Source organism: Alligator sinensis, unplaced genomic scaffold (assembly GCF_000455745.1).
Source record: "Alligator sinensis unplaced genomic scaffold, ASM45574v1 scaffold467_2, whole genome shotgun sequence".
In the NCBI taxonomy this organism is placed as follows: Eukaryota; Metazoa; Chordata; order Crocodylia; family Alligatoridae; genus Alligator; species Alligator sinensis.
This window is the reverse complement of record NW_005842129.1, coordinates 1,531,928-1,547,771: the sequence shown is the minus strand read 5'-3', so window position 1 is coordinate 1,547,771 and position 15,844 is coordinate 1,531,928. Positions and strand designations below refer to the sequence as shown.

Sequence of the window (15,844 nt, the reverse complement as noted above, 5' to 3'; positions counted from 1 at the left end):
GCCAGTGGTGTCAAGTCCCTGAGTGGGTGGGGCCAGGTGCTCTGGGCCCGCGGTGCACCCCCACAGTGCCTGGTTCCCACAGCTTGAGGGCATGGCATGGGCTCTGCCACCCAAGGGACCCAACTCAGTGTCTTGGCATCTAACTAGCCTTCATGGCTAGTGGGGAAAGCTTGACACTGCCTTGTATTTAGGGTACTTAGTGAATAGGTGCCACTTTGAAGAGTCCTAATGCCAGCAGTGTATGCCACCGCTCTCTGTCCCTTGGGAGGGCACAAGGAAGTCCCTAGTAATGCTTTCTCCTTCCTCTGTCTCACAACAATAAAAACAGAAAAACACTCACGCCTCATGGACATCACTACCAGCTGCTTCAAGCAAAAGGGTGAAGGATACCGGGGCAAAGTGAATGTTACAACAACAGGGATCCCCTGCCAGCGCTGGGACACCCAGATGCCCCACCAGCACCACTTCGTGCCTGAGAAATATGAGTGCAAGTAGGCCAAGAGCTCTTGCTTCTGTCAGGGTTATTAGAAACAACCAGTGCATATAGGGCAGATAACATATGTGTGTGTGTGTGTGTGTGTGCTTGTACACATGTATACAGGCAAAGGCGGTGGCAAAGGGTGAGGAGGTGTGGGGATGGGCAAGGAATGTGAGAAGGTGCATGTGCTGGTATATAGGAATGGGAATGCAGTGTGGGGTTAAGAGCGTAAGTGCATGGGGTTTCTAAACAACTCTGCAACTCGGTTGCTGGGGAGGGGGCCCTGTGGTGAGAGATTGCTGAGAGGCTGCTCTTTGTAGAGATTCAGCTGGAGGTGGGGATTGACTTGGTGGAGATTCAGCCGGGGAGGGAGTCTGCAAGCAAGTTGTGGTATGTAATGCCCAGGGAACAGCCCCGCTTTGTCCTGCTCCAACTGGCTAAGGTCTTGCCATATTGCCAGTCAAGATTTTGGAGAGCTGTTCTGGTATTAGCTTATGGTTGTTGGTAGTGCTGAGATTGCAGCATGGAGTAAGCCTGAGCTCCTCAGAACAGAGTACTGTACTGAATGTGAAGTAGGGAATTGGCCCTGTGCTTTAACTCATTGCTCCCCACAGAGCTTGCTGCAGAACAGACACATCCTCACCCAGGTGGTTATGAAGCCCACCTTCCTGACATGGTTAACCTCCTGCCCCTGTGCATGTGGTGAGAATCCAGCACAGAGGCTCTGAGAGGTCAGGCAAGGTGTTAACTGGGTTTGAAAATCCAAGCCTGAATTCTCTTAGGGTGTTTCATGGCTGATTGCAGGACCGTAGACCTTCCCTGGTGGCTTTGCTAGAGGAAGTAGGGGACACCCTTCTGTGGGAGGAAGAACCAGGAGTATCCAGTTAAGTTGCTCTGTATCCTAGGGACCTGCAGGAGAATTACTGCCGGAATCCCGATGGCTCAGAGGCTCCCTGGTGCTTCACCACTCTGCCCAGCATGCGCGTGGCCTTCTGCTTCCAGATCAGACGATGCATGGATGAGGTGGATGTAGAGGGTAGGCCCTGACCTGTGTGTGGAAGAGACAGCTGATCCTGGCCACCCTATAATAGCAAACCAGTGCGTGTGGCCCAATGCCCGTGAGGCACCCTACAGTAACGAGCCAGTGCATATAGCCATTGCCCATAAGTAATCCTACCATACCAAGCCAGTATGTATGTTTTGCCTCCAGAGTGGACTCTGGGAGATGAGGTAAGGTGGCACGGGTTGTGGGCATAGGAAGAGGGCAGGAGATCTCAGGGTGGGGAGCTCGGCTAGTGTCCTGTGAGTTGTGCAGGCAGGATGGGAAAGGGGGGGGGCGGTTAAGCTAAGCCTCTGGTCACCCTGTAAAGTCTGCAGGAAGGAGCCACATACCCCATTTGTCTTTTCCTGTCCCTGCACTCTAGACTGTTACCATGGTAATGGTGAACTATATCGAGGCCACACAAGCAAGACCCGGAAGGGTGTCACCTGCCAGAAGTGGTCGGAACAGTCTCCTCATGTCCCTCAGTGAGTATGTGGGGATGGGAGGTTGCCCTCTCCTGCCTTGCTTAGTGCTACAGGTGCCTGTAAAGAACTGTGCCGTCTGGTGGGGAGCTGGGAAAGCCAATAATATCCCTGAAGCCAGCACTCCCCTTAGCTGCTCCTACAGCAATAGGGGGTAGTCATACCATGGGCAAGTGCCAAAGGTAGGTGGCAGAATGAGTGGGAGTCAGCTCATGGGAGAGGGAAGCAAGAGGGTTGCTGCAGGCTCTGGAGGAGGGACAAAAAGTTTGAGATGAGAGAGGACAGGGGCAGTGGGACAGTGGAGGGGATTGAGGGGACATGGCAGGGAAAGGAGGAGGACATGAGTCAATTTCCTGTCCCTGTCTTCCTTCAGGATCTCGCCCACCACACACCCAGGTGCACACTTGGAGGAGAACTATTGCCGCAACCCAGACAATGACAGCCATGGGCCTTGGTGCTACACCATGGACCCCCGCACGCCATTTGACTACTGCGCTATCAAGCCCTGTAGTATGTATCTGTGATGTCATGGGGTGGCTCAGCTGCTGGCCTCTTTGGGAGTGAGTCACATGGAGGTGTGGAGAGACAGCTCTGGGCTCACAACCCTCCTCCCTTGAGCACGACTGAGTCATGCATGTCCTAGCATTCACTATGACCCATCATCCCCTTTGTGTCAGAGCATGGCATGCCCCACCATCTCCTTTGGGCCAAGCTCAGCTGTGACCCAGTCTCCCCTCTGATCCAGGTTATACAGTCTCAGCATCTCTTCTGTGCCAGACCATGCCATAACATCCCCTCTGCACAATGCTATGCCCTAATGTCCTGGCTGTGCCAGGCCTTGCAATGGCTCTATGTCCCGTCTTTGTGAGGTTTGCTGTTCCCTGTGCTTTGATTACCATAGAGTGATGGGTGGGGTCTGTCCTGCTTCTGGCAGAGGGTTGTGACCCATTGGAACAGACCTCTTTCCAGTGCTTCCCTGGAACTGGAGGCAGCATGTCCAGCTGCTGGATCTAGTGCCTGTACTCAGGGGATCTCGCTGCTAATGGGACTGGACATGTGAGGAGCAGAGGCCGTCTGTGGACTATGGAGTGGGAATGTTTGGTGCCTCTGAGAGTGAGATTACACATTATAATTGATCATGTTAAGAGTGCTAAAAACTTGAATGATCATATGTTAAAATTGATTAATTAGTGCTAATGTTAATGGCATTTTAAAGTTATGCTACTTCATGCTAGAACTATCTCTGATCTCTGCTAGCTAGTTTGAGTTAACGTCTGGGTGTTTACCTGAACCACCAGTTTGCGGTCCTCCCGTATCTCAGGAGGCACTGCTCCCAGGTGGACTAGCTGTCTTCCAGGGCTGTATGGCCCTGGAATGACAGCTGGGAACAGTCAGGCAACAGGTGAGTGGGGAGGGAGGGAAAAGGAGTAAAGCGGGGTAGGGGAGCCAGGGGGAAGGAGGCATAAGGAAGCTGTGAGAAGGTAGGGGGGAGCTGCCAGGTTGCTGCCCCCTCTGCATCCCAAACTCCCCCTCAACCTCAAAATCACCTCCTCCACCCCCATATTGTTCCCCTGTCATCCCAATTCCCCCTCTGCCCCTAATCTCCACCTGCAAATCTCTGCTATGCTGCCTCGATCAGCCTGAGAATAGCGGAAGTGCCAATGAAGGGGTTTCCCTCCTTGCCTGCTCCTAGGGACCCTGCAGGCCATGTGATCCGTGTGTGCCCAGATCTAGTCCCTGCCAAGTCCTGCAACTGAAGAGGAGGCAGGGGGAAGGAGGGGAAGGAAGGGACAACCAGGCAGCTTCAGGGCTTGGTGGGGCTGGATCTGAATGCATGGGGGTGGCAAGGGCTGCAGGGGAGCAGGCATAGAGGCCCCACCACCTCTCCACTCTGCTGCTGCCACCACCACTGCTCTTGTGCTGATTGGGGTGGCAGGGCAGTGATCTGGGACTGTAGGAGCCAATCAGGGGCTAGGAAGGGCAGTCTGGGGTGGAAGGGACAATCACAGGGTGCAGTTGGGATCCAGGAGCCAATGGGAAGCAGCGGGGTGATTTGGGGGACCAAGAGAACAATATATGTAGCAGAGGGGGGCCCTCCCTCCTCCTTGGCCTATATTGTGACTAGAGTGCCAGGCATGGAGCAGACTTGCAGCCCCTAGCTCAGAGACAGGCAATTATTTCAGGCGGAGGGTCGCTTACCAAGTTTTGGCAAGCTTTTGAGGGCTGCATGGGTAGCCCCGCCTCTTGACATGTGGCCCACCCCCTGGTTGCCATCTTGGGACCGGAAGTACTGCCTCCTAACCCCTGACCTTTGCCACCAGAAGTCCCTCCCCCTGCCCCTGGAAATACTCCTTTCAGCAAGGGGTTTTGCCATCGCAGAACCAGAAAAATATTAAATTATATTCTAAAAATCAAACATCTACAACATTCATTAATTTGATTTCAAAAAATATTTTTGTCCTGATTTACATGTGTTTGTGTAGTGTACACAGAGGTGACTGCACAATAGCTTAAAATGAAGCCTTATTCTTGTATACTGTGGGGGGGAGGCATGGGGGGTGGGTATAGGTTTGTGGGGAGCTGTGGGCGTGTGGGTGTGTAGGATGTAGGGAGGGTGTGGGTGTGTGAAGGGGGGTTTGTGGGCAGGGTGGATAGGTGTTGGGAGTGCAGGTGTGGGGTGAGGGAGCATGGTGTGTGTGTGGTTATGTGGGGTGTGGGTGGGCATGGATTTTGTAGGGGGTTGTGTGTGGGGGAGAGTGGTTGGGGTGTGTGTAGGGGTGGGAGTCTGTGTGTATAGCAGTGCGATGGGGGGTGTGGGTGCATGTGTATGGTGGGGTGTGCTTGTGAGACTCGCCCTATGAACACATACACTGTGCCTCCCTCACTACATACACACATACATTCTGTGCCTCCCTTACTACACACATTCTCTCTCTCTCTCACTCTCTCTCCTTCCCTCATTGTTCTTTCTGTCTCTCTCTCACCCTCACTCATTGCACGGACTGACGGACACACACACACACCCATCCCCCTCCCTCTCCTGGCCCCAGGGTACTGGCACAGCCCCATGCTCCCACAGTCCAGCGATGCAGCCTGGGGCCACATGATGGAGCAAGTGTGCAGGGAAGCAGTGAAAGCTTGGGTAGGCAGAAGCTTCGGGTTGGCGGGGAGGGAAGCAGGAGAGTGCTGGTGTGGCAGGGCTGGACCAGCCTTTCTCCTGAGTCCTGCTGGCTTCTCTTGGATCCTACTGGCCCTGGCTCCAGTCATCTTTAACAGGCAGCCAGGAGCAGATAAATATTAATTTTCTAAACTTTTTAGGGCCCCCCCGGGCCAGATAGAAGGGCCCGGCGGGCCAGATGCAGCCCACGGGCCATATTTTGCCCACCCCTCCCTCAGCTACACGCTTGCTCGACAGCCCTCTAGGTGCAGGTCTGAGCAGTGCACATTAGAGAGGGTATTAACACCACTAGCACCAGTTAACCTTAACACAGACATTTCTTAGAATTAGCATCTGTTAACTCTAACATGTAATCTCACCCTGAGGAACACACACATCTCTTTATGACCTTGCCTTAGGCTCTCAGACTGAGATCCTGCCCGAACTGTCTGGCCCAAGGTCACAGAAGTGGAGGGGCACGGCTAGTGGCAGGGCCAACTCTTAGGTCCCATTGGGGATGTCCTGCCCTCTGTGGCAGAGATGGGCAAAATATGGCCCGTGGGCTGGATCTGGTCTGCCAGGTGATTTCATCTGGCCTGTGGGCAACCACCAATTAATTATACTCTGCCAAGCCCATCTGTGTGCTTCGCTCCCACTCTCCTGCACAGAAGGGCCCCAGCCCCAACCAGCATGCACAGCTTGTGGAGGGGTGGGGGGGGGGGTGGGGGGGGGCGCTGCTGCAGCCACCGGGGAACCTGCTCAGCCTCCAGCAGCTCTTCATTGTGTCCCTACTGCAGTGCTCGCTCCAGGCACCAGGCAAAGAAGCTGCAGCTGGGTGGGAGCATGGAGAGTGGAGCTGGGCCTGGTAGGAGCATGGATCTCAGGGCCCACGCCCAGAAGGGCAGTGGGAGTGTGGAGCTCAGGTGGGCTGGGTGTGGGTGTGTGGTCTTTGTGGGGTGAGGGAAAAGGGAGGAGTGTGGGAACCCCCCACATGGCCTTCTCCATGGCGCAGTCCCTGCCATTACCGGCGGCGGCAGCAGCGGGCAGCGGACCCTCGGAGTGTTTGTGGCCCATGCAAATGCAGCCACAGACACCAGGCGGCGTGCAGCTCCGGCCAGTTCTGGGAGCTGCGTGTGGTGGCAAGGAGTGGAGCCAGGCTGGCCCACCTCTATCGTGCAGAGCCTATGTGCAGCTCCTAGCACTTGTGCATCACTGGGGGGAAGCCCCATGTGATGGAGCCAGCAGCCTTCCCTGCTCCCTGCCACTACATGCAGCTCACGGGACTCCGCCAGAAGTGGCAGGGAGCCCCACTTCCCTGTGGAGTCCCATGGTCTGCACATGGCAGCAGGGAGCAGGGAAGGCTGCTGACTCCATTGAGTGGTGGAGCTTCCCTTGGTGTTGCATGAGTGCCAGGAGCTGCATGCGAGCCCTCTGCAATAGAGGCAGGCCAGCCTGGCTCTGCTCCTCCACTCCTCACCCCACAAACCCCACACAGCCACACACCCCCACAACCCTCCCACATATACACACAACTCCACACACATCACAAATCCCATATACACCCCCACCATACACACCCCACCATAGACACATACCCACCCCCCAACCACACCCCACACAATATAGAAGAGTAAGAGTTTATTTTTGAGTTATTATGCAATCACCTCTGTATACACTATTCAAACACACATAGATCAAGATGAAAATAGTTTTTGAAATTAAAATACTTTAGAGCAGATATTTGACTTTTAGTATATGATTTGATTTTTTTCTGGTTCCAAGAAGGCTCCCCCCCCCCAAGGAGTACTTCCAGGGGCAAGGGGAGGGACTTCTGTTGGCAAAGATCAAGGTTTAGGTGGGAAATTACAGTTCCAAGATGGCAACCAGGGGGTGGGGCACCTGTCAAGGAGTGGGGCTATCATTGCGGCCCTTGACAGCTCACCAAAACTCATTAAGTGTTCCCCGCAACCAAAATAATTGCCCATCCCTGCTCTATGGGCTGAGGCTTTGAGAGAGCCTGCCTGGCAGATCAATTTCTGTGGGGCCTTCCCCACACTGTGGCCAGCACAGCTGCCTGTTATCTGCTGAACTCACGAGCTCTGGGCATGACTGAGACTTTAGCTCTGACAGCAGTGATGCGTGGACTGGCTGAGAACCCCACTGGCAGGGGCATGGCTGTGACCCTGGAAAACTATCTTTGCCTCTGTGGTGCTGGTGTGCCTCTCCAGAAGTGAGGCTGGCTGTTCCTTTTCCCTCCCCATTTTGTAACTGCTGCATATTCCAGGTCTGACATTCATTCCTTATCTGTGCTTTGCTTCCCCAGCTGGTGACAAGATACCATCTGTCCTGGAGAATGCAGGTAAATCTACTGGCTGCAGTTGGTCCTGATCCTGAGTCTGGGACAACCTCAGTAAAGGGGTAGATGCTCAAGGGCAGGGGCTAGTGTCCCAAAGTGGCCCCCATTATTTGGGCCCAGGGGTGTTTGGCTTCATGCTGTGAAGGAGGAGGCTGTCAGTCAGAGGCACCTGTGGGAATCTTCTCCTGAGCCTCCTTCTTGACCTAGCCTTGCTCATCTTATATCACCCTTATCCTTGCTGTGCTTTCAGGTAATGTGGTCTTTGATGAGTGTGGCAAGAGGGATGAGCGCCTGCAGCTGAAGGGTCGCATTGTTGGAGGACGCCCTGGGAACTCACCCTGGACTGTCAGCATCCGCAACCGGTGAGCAAGATTCTGATAGGGGGCTGCAGCTGAAGCCAGCTGGGGGCAGGCATAGAGCTGGGATCACTGGACAGCAGCTGCAGCAGCCTGCTCCAACCTCATATCTGGATGTTTCCAGAGCTGTCATTCTGAGGCTTAGCGGTGATGTATTTTAACTCCATTTAGTGTGCCAGAATGTTCTCTGCACTTATCAGCATAGTGTGCCTCTTCCTGACTGGAGATGCAAAGACTGCAGCCAAAGACCTAGGGTAGTGTGCATCTGCACTAAATTTAACCAATCCTCATCCACCCTGTGAGCTGCTTCTCCTCCTGCCATGGGAGCACATGTGCCACAGCTTCCTGGGAAAGGGGGCTGGAGAGGTTAAAAATCAGTAACCTTGAGCTCATGGTGGAACTGGCTTCCTAACCTCAGCATGGTATTGCTGGCACTCCATAAGACACCTGAAAGTTGGGTTAGTCAGGGCTGGAGGCCAGTAGTTTAGGGACACTAGCATTCACAGAGCAGCCCATGACAGCCACAGTGGATGTCCTGTCAAAGTTTCACCATAGACAGAGGAGAAAGAGCAGAGCTGAGCAAAAGCATGGCAAGACATTTGCACAGTGCCAGTCACTTCCACTGGTGTCAGAAAAAAAGTGAAGACCTCTGGGAAAAGCTTGTTATTTATTCATGACTGAGTTATTTATTCATAATTGGGAGCAGGGACCCAGAATTGTTTTGGTCAGTCCACTTTAGGGAAGATGGACGAACCTTGGAGGAGTTAAACCAGATCAAAAGATGAACAGCATAGATAGCAGATGACATTGAAAACTGATAAATGTGAAGTGATGTTCATTGGAGGGAACAATGGAAGCTAGTCACACACCATGAGCTGCTTCTACTCTGAAATGGGATGTAATTGTTATTGAAGACAGCCCAATGGAGACCTCTGTTTAGTGTGCAACTGTGGTCAAAAAGCTAAGGTGTTAGGCTGCATGTGGAATGGGAGGGTTTCAAGAAGATATTGGATGGGCTTCTGTCAGAGATGGTTTAGGAACAGCAAATCCTGCATCTGTGCAGGGAGCTGGGCTGGACAAGCCTTAAGGTGCCTTCCAAACCTCTGATGTGGAGAATATTCTAATGCTCCTATATAAATCGATGGTGTGGCTTCAGGCTCCTCAGCGGCACTGTGTGCAGGATTGACTGCCCTTCTGCTAAATGGCTGTGACAGAACTAGAAGGGGGCAGCAGCAGGCCATGAGAATGATCAATGACCTGAAGAGACTTCTAGGAAGAGACTGGAAGGACCCAAATGACTCAATGCAGAGTGATGCTAAATATATGGGGACGGCCAAAGGTGCACAGAGTACCATGCTCTGGCAAGGAGTGGCAGATGAATGACTCCACCTTCCCCTTCAGCAGTACCAGGGGCAGGTGGAAGCAGGCACATTTCCAACCAAAACTTTACACATTTGGCATGTGGAACTTCCTGCCACAGGAGGCTGGCATAAGAGATGATATGGCTACTAATGAGAATAAACACCAGCCCTTTGGGGAAGGGTCTGGATGCTCCTGCTGCTACACATGCCGATCCCCAAGCAAAGAGGACGATATGTGAACTTTCTTGGGGAATGTTATTCCAATATTGTTCGCTACAGTATTTCTTGCTTTCATCTCTGGAGCACCTGGCATTGGCCCTTGCTGGACGTGGGAGGCTGAGCAAGTCATGCCCTTCCTCTTAGCTGTGCCAAGGCTTCCTGTGCCACATGGCCCTCTCCAGACCAGCCCTCAGTTCTGCTGGGTATAGGCAGTAGTAAAGTGTGCCATGTGTGTGGCCCGGATCTTGTGAGGCTGACTAGTGTGACAACACATAGGGGTAAGTGCAAGAAGTGGGACACAAGGACCCTGCTCCTCCAGTTTATGATGTGTCTCTGTCTTGCAGGGAAGGAGTCCATTTCTGTGGGGGATCCCTGGTGAAGGAACAGTGGGTCATCAGCACGCGTCAGTGCTTCTCCTCCTGGTAATGTGCCTTGACTCTGCCCTGGGGCTGCACTGTAGGGGTTTCCCTGTGGGAGTGGCTGTTTGGAGCAATGTTTTACTGAGCTCCCAGTGCTGCAGGGGGCTTAGAGCCAGGCTTCTTCCCACTGGTCAGGAGATACCAGTCACTTTGGGAGTGGCAATGGAACAGAGGAGACACAGCCGATTTGGTCTGAGTTCTGGGGCTTCAATGGCCTGTAGTAGCAAGTCTGGGCCCAGTCACAAGGAGGGCCTAGCAGACCCCAGCAACCAGCTGTACTGAAGAAGATAAGGGCTCTGATACAGGCATGCTTCTGTAGCACCCCCAGGTCTTGGCTACAGGAAGTGTGGGGTCAAGCCTTGGCCCCCACCTCTGTGTTTGTCTCCATTAGTTCCTAGGCCAGTGGTTCTCAATTTTGTTAGGCTCAAGCACCCTCTTGGAAAATGCAAGCTCTTAGCTTTCACTTGCTTTTGACTGTGAAAAAATAGCAGAACAGTTCTTCTGTTGCAAAAAACTCAGAAAGATCACAACAGGACAGAAATATTTCTGACATTATGGATTCCTGTTCGATATCTCTGGGTTTATCTTGTGAATCCTATGTAGGTATTTGCATACCTAACAGTGCTAATATTGTGTGGCAATAAACTGAGGAGACTGGAGATGGGTACAGTAGCCCTGGAGTCTGCTGCAAGTCACCGAGCCCTTTGGGGGAGGGAGCTGCAGCTCTCCAAGAGGGCTGCACAGGGCTGGGCTCAGGATAGGGAGGGAAGCAGAGGCCATATGGGTGGGATAGGGGACTGGGTCAATCAGGGCACTGGGAGTGCTGCTGGCAGGTGGCCTGCGTGAGATAATGCCGGGGACAGGGGGCAGAGGTTGTGCGTGCTGCAAGATGGTGCTTGTGCCAGTAGGAGACACTACAGCTTGTTCTGTTACCCTTTTGCAGTGATGCTGATCTGTCTGGCTATGAGGTCCAGCTTGGGACACTCTTCAAGGACCCCAAGCCCAGTGACCCTGACAAACAGGCCATCCCCATCCTGAAGATCATCTGTGGGCCTTCAGAGTCCCAGCTGGTCATGCTGAAGCTGGTGAGGTGAGAGGTCTGTGAGTGCTGGATTGGCAGACCCTTCTCCCTGGGTTGGACACATACCTCATCCATGCCTGTGTGGTGGGAAAGGAAGGGAGACAGATGGAACACACATGCCTGCCCATTCTTCTCCAGCTGTAATTCTGCACAGAGCTTCTTTCCCTTCACCTGGGCAGTGTGTGCCCAGTTCACCAGTGGAAGGCCCATGTGTCTGAGGAGAATCCTTTGAGGGCTAATGGCATCTTTCAATGTGGGAGAGCTCTGGAGCAGTGCCTGGTCACTCACAAGCCAGGCATATTCTGTTTGGGCTTGCTGCACATGTAATGAGTAGAGCAGCATGCCAGTGTCAGGTCAGTGCAAAGAGGGCTCTGGTGATGCAGGGAGCCAGCTTCTGACTAGATAACATCAGGTCCAAGGTGAGGTGCCCACAGGGTGCTTGGCTGGGGAGGGTGCTGTGTTCAGGGGTGCACTGGGTCCCTACAGGAAAGGATGCCTGACAGTGCCAGGATGGTGCAGCAAGAGCCTATCCCCACAGCAAAGATGCTGGGCAGACACATTCATTCTGTCTTCAGGTCAGAGCCTCCAGTTTTATCCTCCTGATTTCACCAAGCCTGGACTCACTGCCAACAATCTGCAGACCTACATCCAGGCAGCCTGGCTCAGCTGCCTCCCTTTTCTCCCATTCTGTGCCAGGGAAAGGGCATTGGGTAGCTAATGTTAGCAGCTCATCTCTAGCTGCCTCAGTCTCTGGCTGTGAGCTGGACACTAGCCCTGGCTTCATGGCTTAGTGTAGGTAGATTGCACTGAAGTCCAGGTAGCTCCTCTAGTAGAAAGGGAGGGCTGCAAAAGGCAGCTGCGGGCAGATCCTGGATAGGCATGAAGACAGGAAGTAAAACTTTTAGCCATCGGCTCTATGCAATGGGGCATTCTACAGCCATATGCTGCAGCCTGTGACCAAAAAATGTTGAGCCCCCCAGGGCCCTGCTGAAGAAGAATGGGCAGCTCCCCCTTTAAGCAGCAATGGTCTCAGGCTCTGCACATTTGGAGCTGAATGCTGGGGGCTGAATTCTTTGGTGGACATGGACATGTGGAGCCTCCATGTGCTGCTAAGTGTGGAACGTTCTGTGCCTAGGCCTGGAGCCCAGAGCCTGGGGTTATGCATGCCTCTATCTCTATGCAGGCTGGCTTAGCATGTCTTTATTTTGGCAGGCCTGCCACTCTGAACAAGCGTGTGGCTCTGATCTGTCTCCCACCTGAGCGGTACATTGTTCCTGAGAATACAGAGTGCGAGATTGCCGGATGGGGTGAAACTAGAGGTATCAAGCTAGGGTTGGGAAGAGGAATGACCCCAATGCACACAAAGCATCTCAAGCATGGCCCCCAGCTTCTCAGACTCATTGTGGCTGGGGCTTCACCAGTGATAGGTTTCTCTTCCCCAGCTCTGTGTGCTCTGCCCTACAGTGTGGAAGCCTTGGCTTGGCAACGGACACAGGTTAAGTTGATGCCCCCTTCCACCTTTCATCACTTCAACCTCTAATCCCAGCACATGGGATTTTCCCCTGGCTTGGTGGACAGGCTTTCCTCTAGCCTGTGCTGTCACAAGCTGTGGGAACAACAGAGAACCCCAGAAGCACAGATAATTATACAGTTATGGCCCTGGTGGCACCAGCTCTTGCCCTGCTCCTGCCCCTCAGTGCTTTCCCTTTTCTCCTTCCTTCAGGCACTGGTGATGAGACTGTGCTCAATGTGGCCAGGCTACCTGTGATGAGCAATAAGAAGTGCAGCATGGTACACCGGGGCCAAGTGAAGGACAGTGAGCTGTGCACTGCACCCCTGAAGGCTGGGGTGGGTGCCTGTGAGGTGAGTCCTGGGGGCAGGCTATTAGGGGAGTGCCATGGAAGGAAGGGGTGTGTTAGGGAGAGTAATAGAGCAGTTGGGGGAGTCCGGTGGGGGGTGAGGAGAGAGCCATACACTGTGGGTTAAGGGAAGTGGTAGGGATGGGACAGGGTGTGGGGGAAGAGATGCCAGTGTGGGGACAGATTGTGGAAAGTAAGGGAATTACTGTGGAAGCAAGAGAAATGCCATGGGGTACAGACTTTGGGAGTTAAAGGGAGTGCTGTGGAGGGAAGAAGGTGCTGTGGGAGCCAAGGAGAGCACCACAGGGAACCAGATCTGGAGGAAGGGGAGTGCCATGGTGCAGCGAGTAGCTGGGTTGACCAGGACCCAGCCCCCAGAGTCCATCTTTGCCCTTGGTTTATTGTGGTGTTGGGCTGGCATAAGGCCAGAAATGGCACATGGAGTTGGGCTGGTGTGCAGCTGAATCTGGCATGCAGGGTTAGCTTGGTGTGCTGGATCACACCCGTGAGCCAACCCCACGTGCTGACCCCATGCAGGATCTGGGCCATGGACAGATCCTGTGCCATTCAACCAGCAACTAATCCGGAAGATTGGGCACCACTGTTTTATACCTTTGCTATACATTGAATAACTAAAAAAAACAATCAGATTCCAATGATTGCATAAGAAGATCAGTCACCAGTTACCACACTGATACCCATGGACGGGTACCCTATTTTACTACTTTAGTATGTATGTCTACTAAGTAGTTGTCTCTTACTGTTGAATCTCCCTAGCTTCCTGGAAAATGTCACTTATCTTCCAGATGTGATCTGCCAGGCCCTTGAAACTCCTAGCTCATTATATTTTTTGGCAGCCCAATCAAGCCTGGTCATCTTCCAGGAGGAGAGAGGGAAAAGGGGCACTTGGTTAGAAGCAAAGCTTTTATTCAACTAAGGAGAAACAGGAGGGATGTTGAAAGGGGAGGAGGGATGTTGAAAGGGGAGGGGGGACTGTGAAAAGCTGAGACCTTGTTGATCCATGTTTTTGCCAAAACCTTAGAAAGACAGTACCAGGTAGAGGTATCATATGTCCGGGTTGTCCCAGACATGTCCCCTTTTTTGGTCCTCCCATCTCCGTCCAGATGTTTTTTTTTAAATATCAGCAAATGTCCTGGATTTTGCTCTGCCTCTGCTTTCCCTGAACTTCCTGGCTTGCCCTAGCAAGGAGCTGCTTTGGAGAGTGGGGGCAGGGCAATTGGAGGTAGGGCCAGTGCTGTGGCTGCAGTAGGGCAGGGAGGTGGGGGAAAGGGAAGGGGGTGCGGTTCTTCTGGGGCAGGGGACTGTGGGTTGGGAGTGAAGAGCACTGGCAGAGCTGGTGGGGGGGCAGGAAACTACAGGTCCAGAGTGAGGGGTATCAGCAGGGATGGGAGGGGCGTTGCAGGTTGGAAATGAAGGGCACCAGCATGGTCTGGGGGGCAGGGTACTGTGGGTTGGGAGTGAGGGGCAGCAGCAAGTCTGTGGGGGCTGTGGCTTGGGAATGAAGGGCAGGGGTAGGGCACAGGCCAATCACTGCCCCTTCACAATCATATACCCTCCTCCCACCGACAGGTGTCTTTTTTGAAACTAGAAATATGGTAACCCTAGTACCAGGAGCACAGGGCCTCTAGTCTATCCAGCACATAGGAGGCAAACTTTGAAACAGTTTGAGGAATGCTGTGAGGGTGCAAGGAGAATGTTGTGGGGGACAATGGAGGGGAGTGCAATGGGGGCAGGCTTTGGGGGCTAGGGGAATGCTGGGGGGGTCATTCTGTGGAGAATACAGAGAGTGTCTTGGAGGGCTGGGTTGTGGTATGGAGGGGAGAGACACAGGGGCAAGGGGAGCACTGGGATAAGATCTGACTGCAAGGGGGAGACTTGGAATGGAGGCCATGCAGCAGGCTGATATGACAAGGTCATAGGATGGGAAGAGCCCACAATAGGGAGGGCCTGTGAGGCAAACATGGTGGGGGTCTGCCAGGGGAAGGGGATTGAGGCCCAGGTAGACAGCCAGCAGTCAGACAGCTCAGGAGCTGATGCCAGAGGGGTAACGGTGGGGGGCCCTGCTCCATGCTGCAGGGCTGTGGTGGATGTAGGAGTCTGTGCAACTTTTTTGCCCCCCTACAGGGTGATTATGGGGGACCCCTGGCCTGCCTGACCCATGACTGCTGGGTACTGGAAGGGGTCATCACCCCATCCCGTGTATGTGCCCGCAAAGACCAGCCCGCGATCTTTGTCCGCGTCTCACTATATGTCGACTGGATCAACAAAGTGATGAAGATGATCTGAACCCCAGGGGCCTTGCAGAAACAGGACAGCCAGGGCTCTTTGTACCCCAGGGGCACCCTGCAGCTGCTCTGGGGCACAAAATGGCAGGAACAACCCCAAAGGACTGAGCTCTGTGCTCTTTCCATACATAGATGGCTGTGGGCTCCAGGATGTGTGTGTGCCTTTGCCTTTCATGTTACCTACCTATGCCAAGCTACAGGTCACAGTGCTGACCCTGTGGAGTTTTTTGGGTAAAGCTTCACATGGAGAGGGGAGGGCTACCCTGGGTGGGCAGGCAGAACTCTGATCCTGCCTAAAAGTGGCTCTAGCCCATCTCCTGTACAGTTAGGCCCTTTAGTCCCTTTCTTAAGTAATCATCTCCTTGTTACTGCATTCGCTAATGGGAATAAATATGGAAAGTGATGGAATGGTCTCTCTTTCACCCATAAGGGAGGCTGGGATGAGCACTCCATGGGATGGAGCACAGCTGTCAGGGCAGACTGGGGGTAGTTGGGCAGATCTGTATTCCCCAGCCTGTGCAGGACCTGATGGGGTTTGAGTTTGTTGCCCTGGGGGCACAGGTAGGAACTCTGCCAGGAGAGGGGCCAAGAGTGCAGCTGGCCTTATCTCTGCTTTGTCCATGAAGTGCTCCTGCCCCCACTCTGGGAGCCTGCTTCTGGGGGTATTCATACCTGGGGCCACCCTGTGAAGTAGGGTTTCTGAGCTGTGACTGGCAGGAGCCCAGCCA

The 15,844-nt window shown here is 53.5% G+C and overlaps 1 protein-coding gene across 2 annotated transcripts in view; it reads left to right on the top strand.

Annotated features, from left to right (window-relative positions):
- MST1 (macrophage stimulating 1) overlaps positions 1–15,538 on the top strand; it is a 32,913-nt gene extending 17,375 nt beyond the window's left edge. For both annotated transcript variants that reach the window (XM_006024995.3, XM_025205770.1), the window contains 11 exons: positions 329–491; positions 1,384–1,514; positions 1,903–2,005; positions 2,376–2,512; positions 7,483–7,518; positions 7,766–7,877; positions 9,796–9,873; positions 10,814–10,960; positions 12,164–12,270; positions 12,675–12,814; positions 14,956–15,538. In XM_006024995.3, coding sequence (XP_006025057.1) covers positions 329–491; positions 1,384–1,514; positions 1,903–2,005; positions 2,376–2,512; positions 7,483–7,518; positions 7,766–7,877; positions 9,796–9,873; positions 10,814–10,960; positions 12,164–12,270; positions 12,675–12,814; positions 14,956–15,117 — 1,316 coding nt within the window. In that variant the 3' untranslated portion in view covers positions 15,118–15,538. The remainder of the gene's footprint in view (positions 1–328; positions 492–1,383; positions 1,515–1,902; positions 2,006–2,375; positions 2,513–7,482; positions 7,519–7,765; positions 7,878–9,795; positions 9,874–10,813; positions 10,961–12,163; positions 12,271–12,674; positions 12,815–14,955) is intronic.
- Positions 15,539–15,844: the final 306 nt, after the last annotated feature.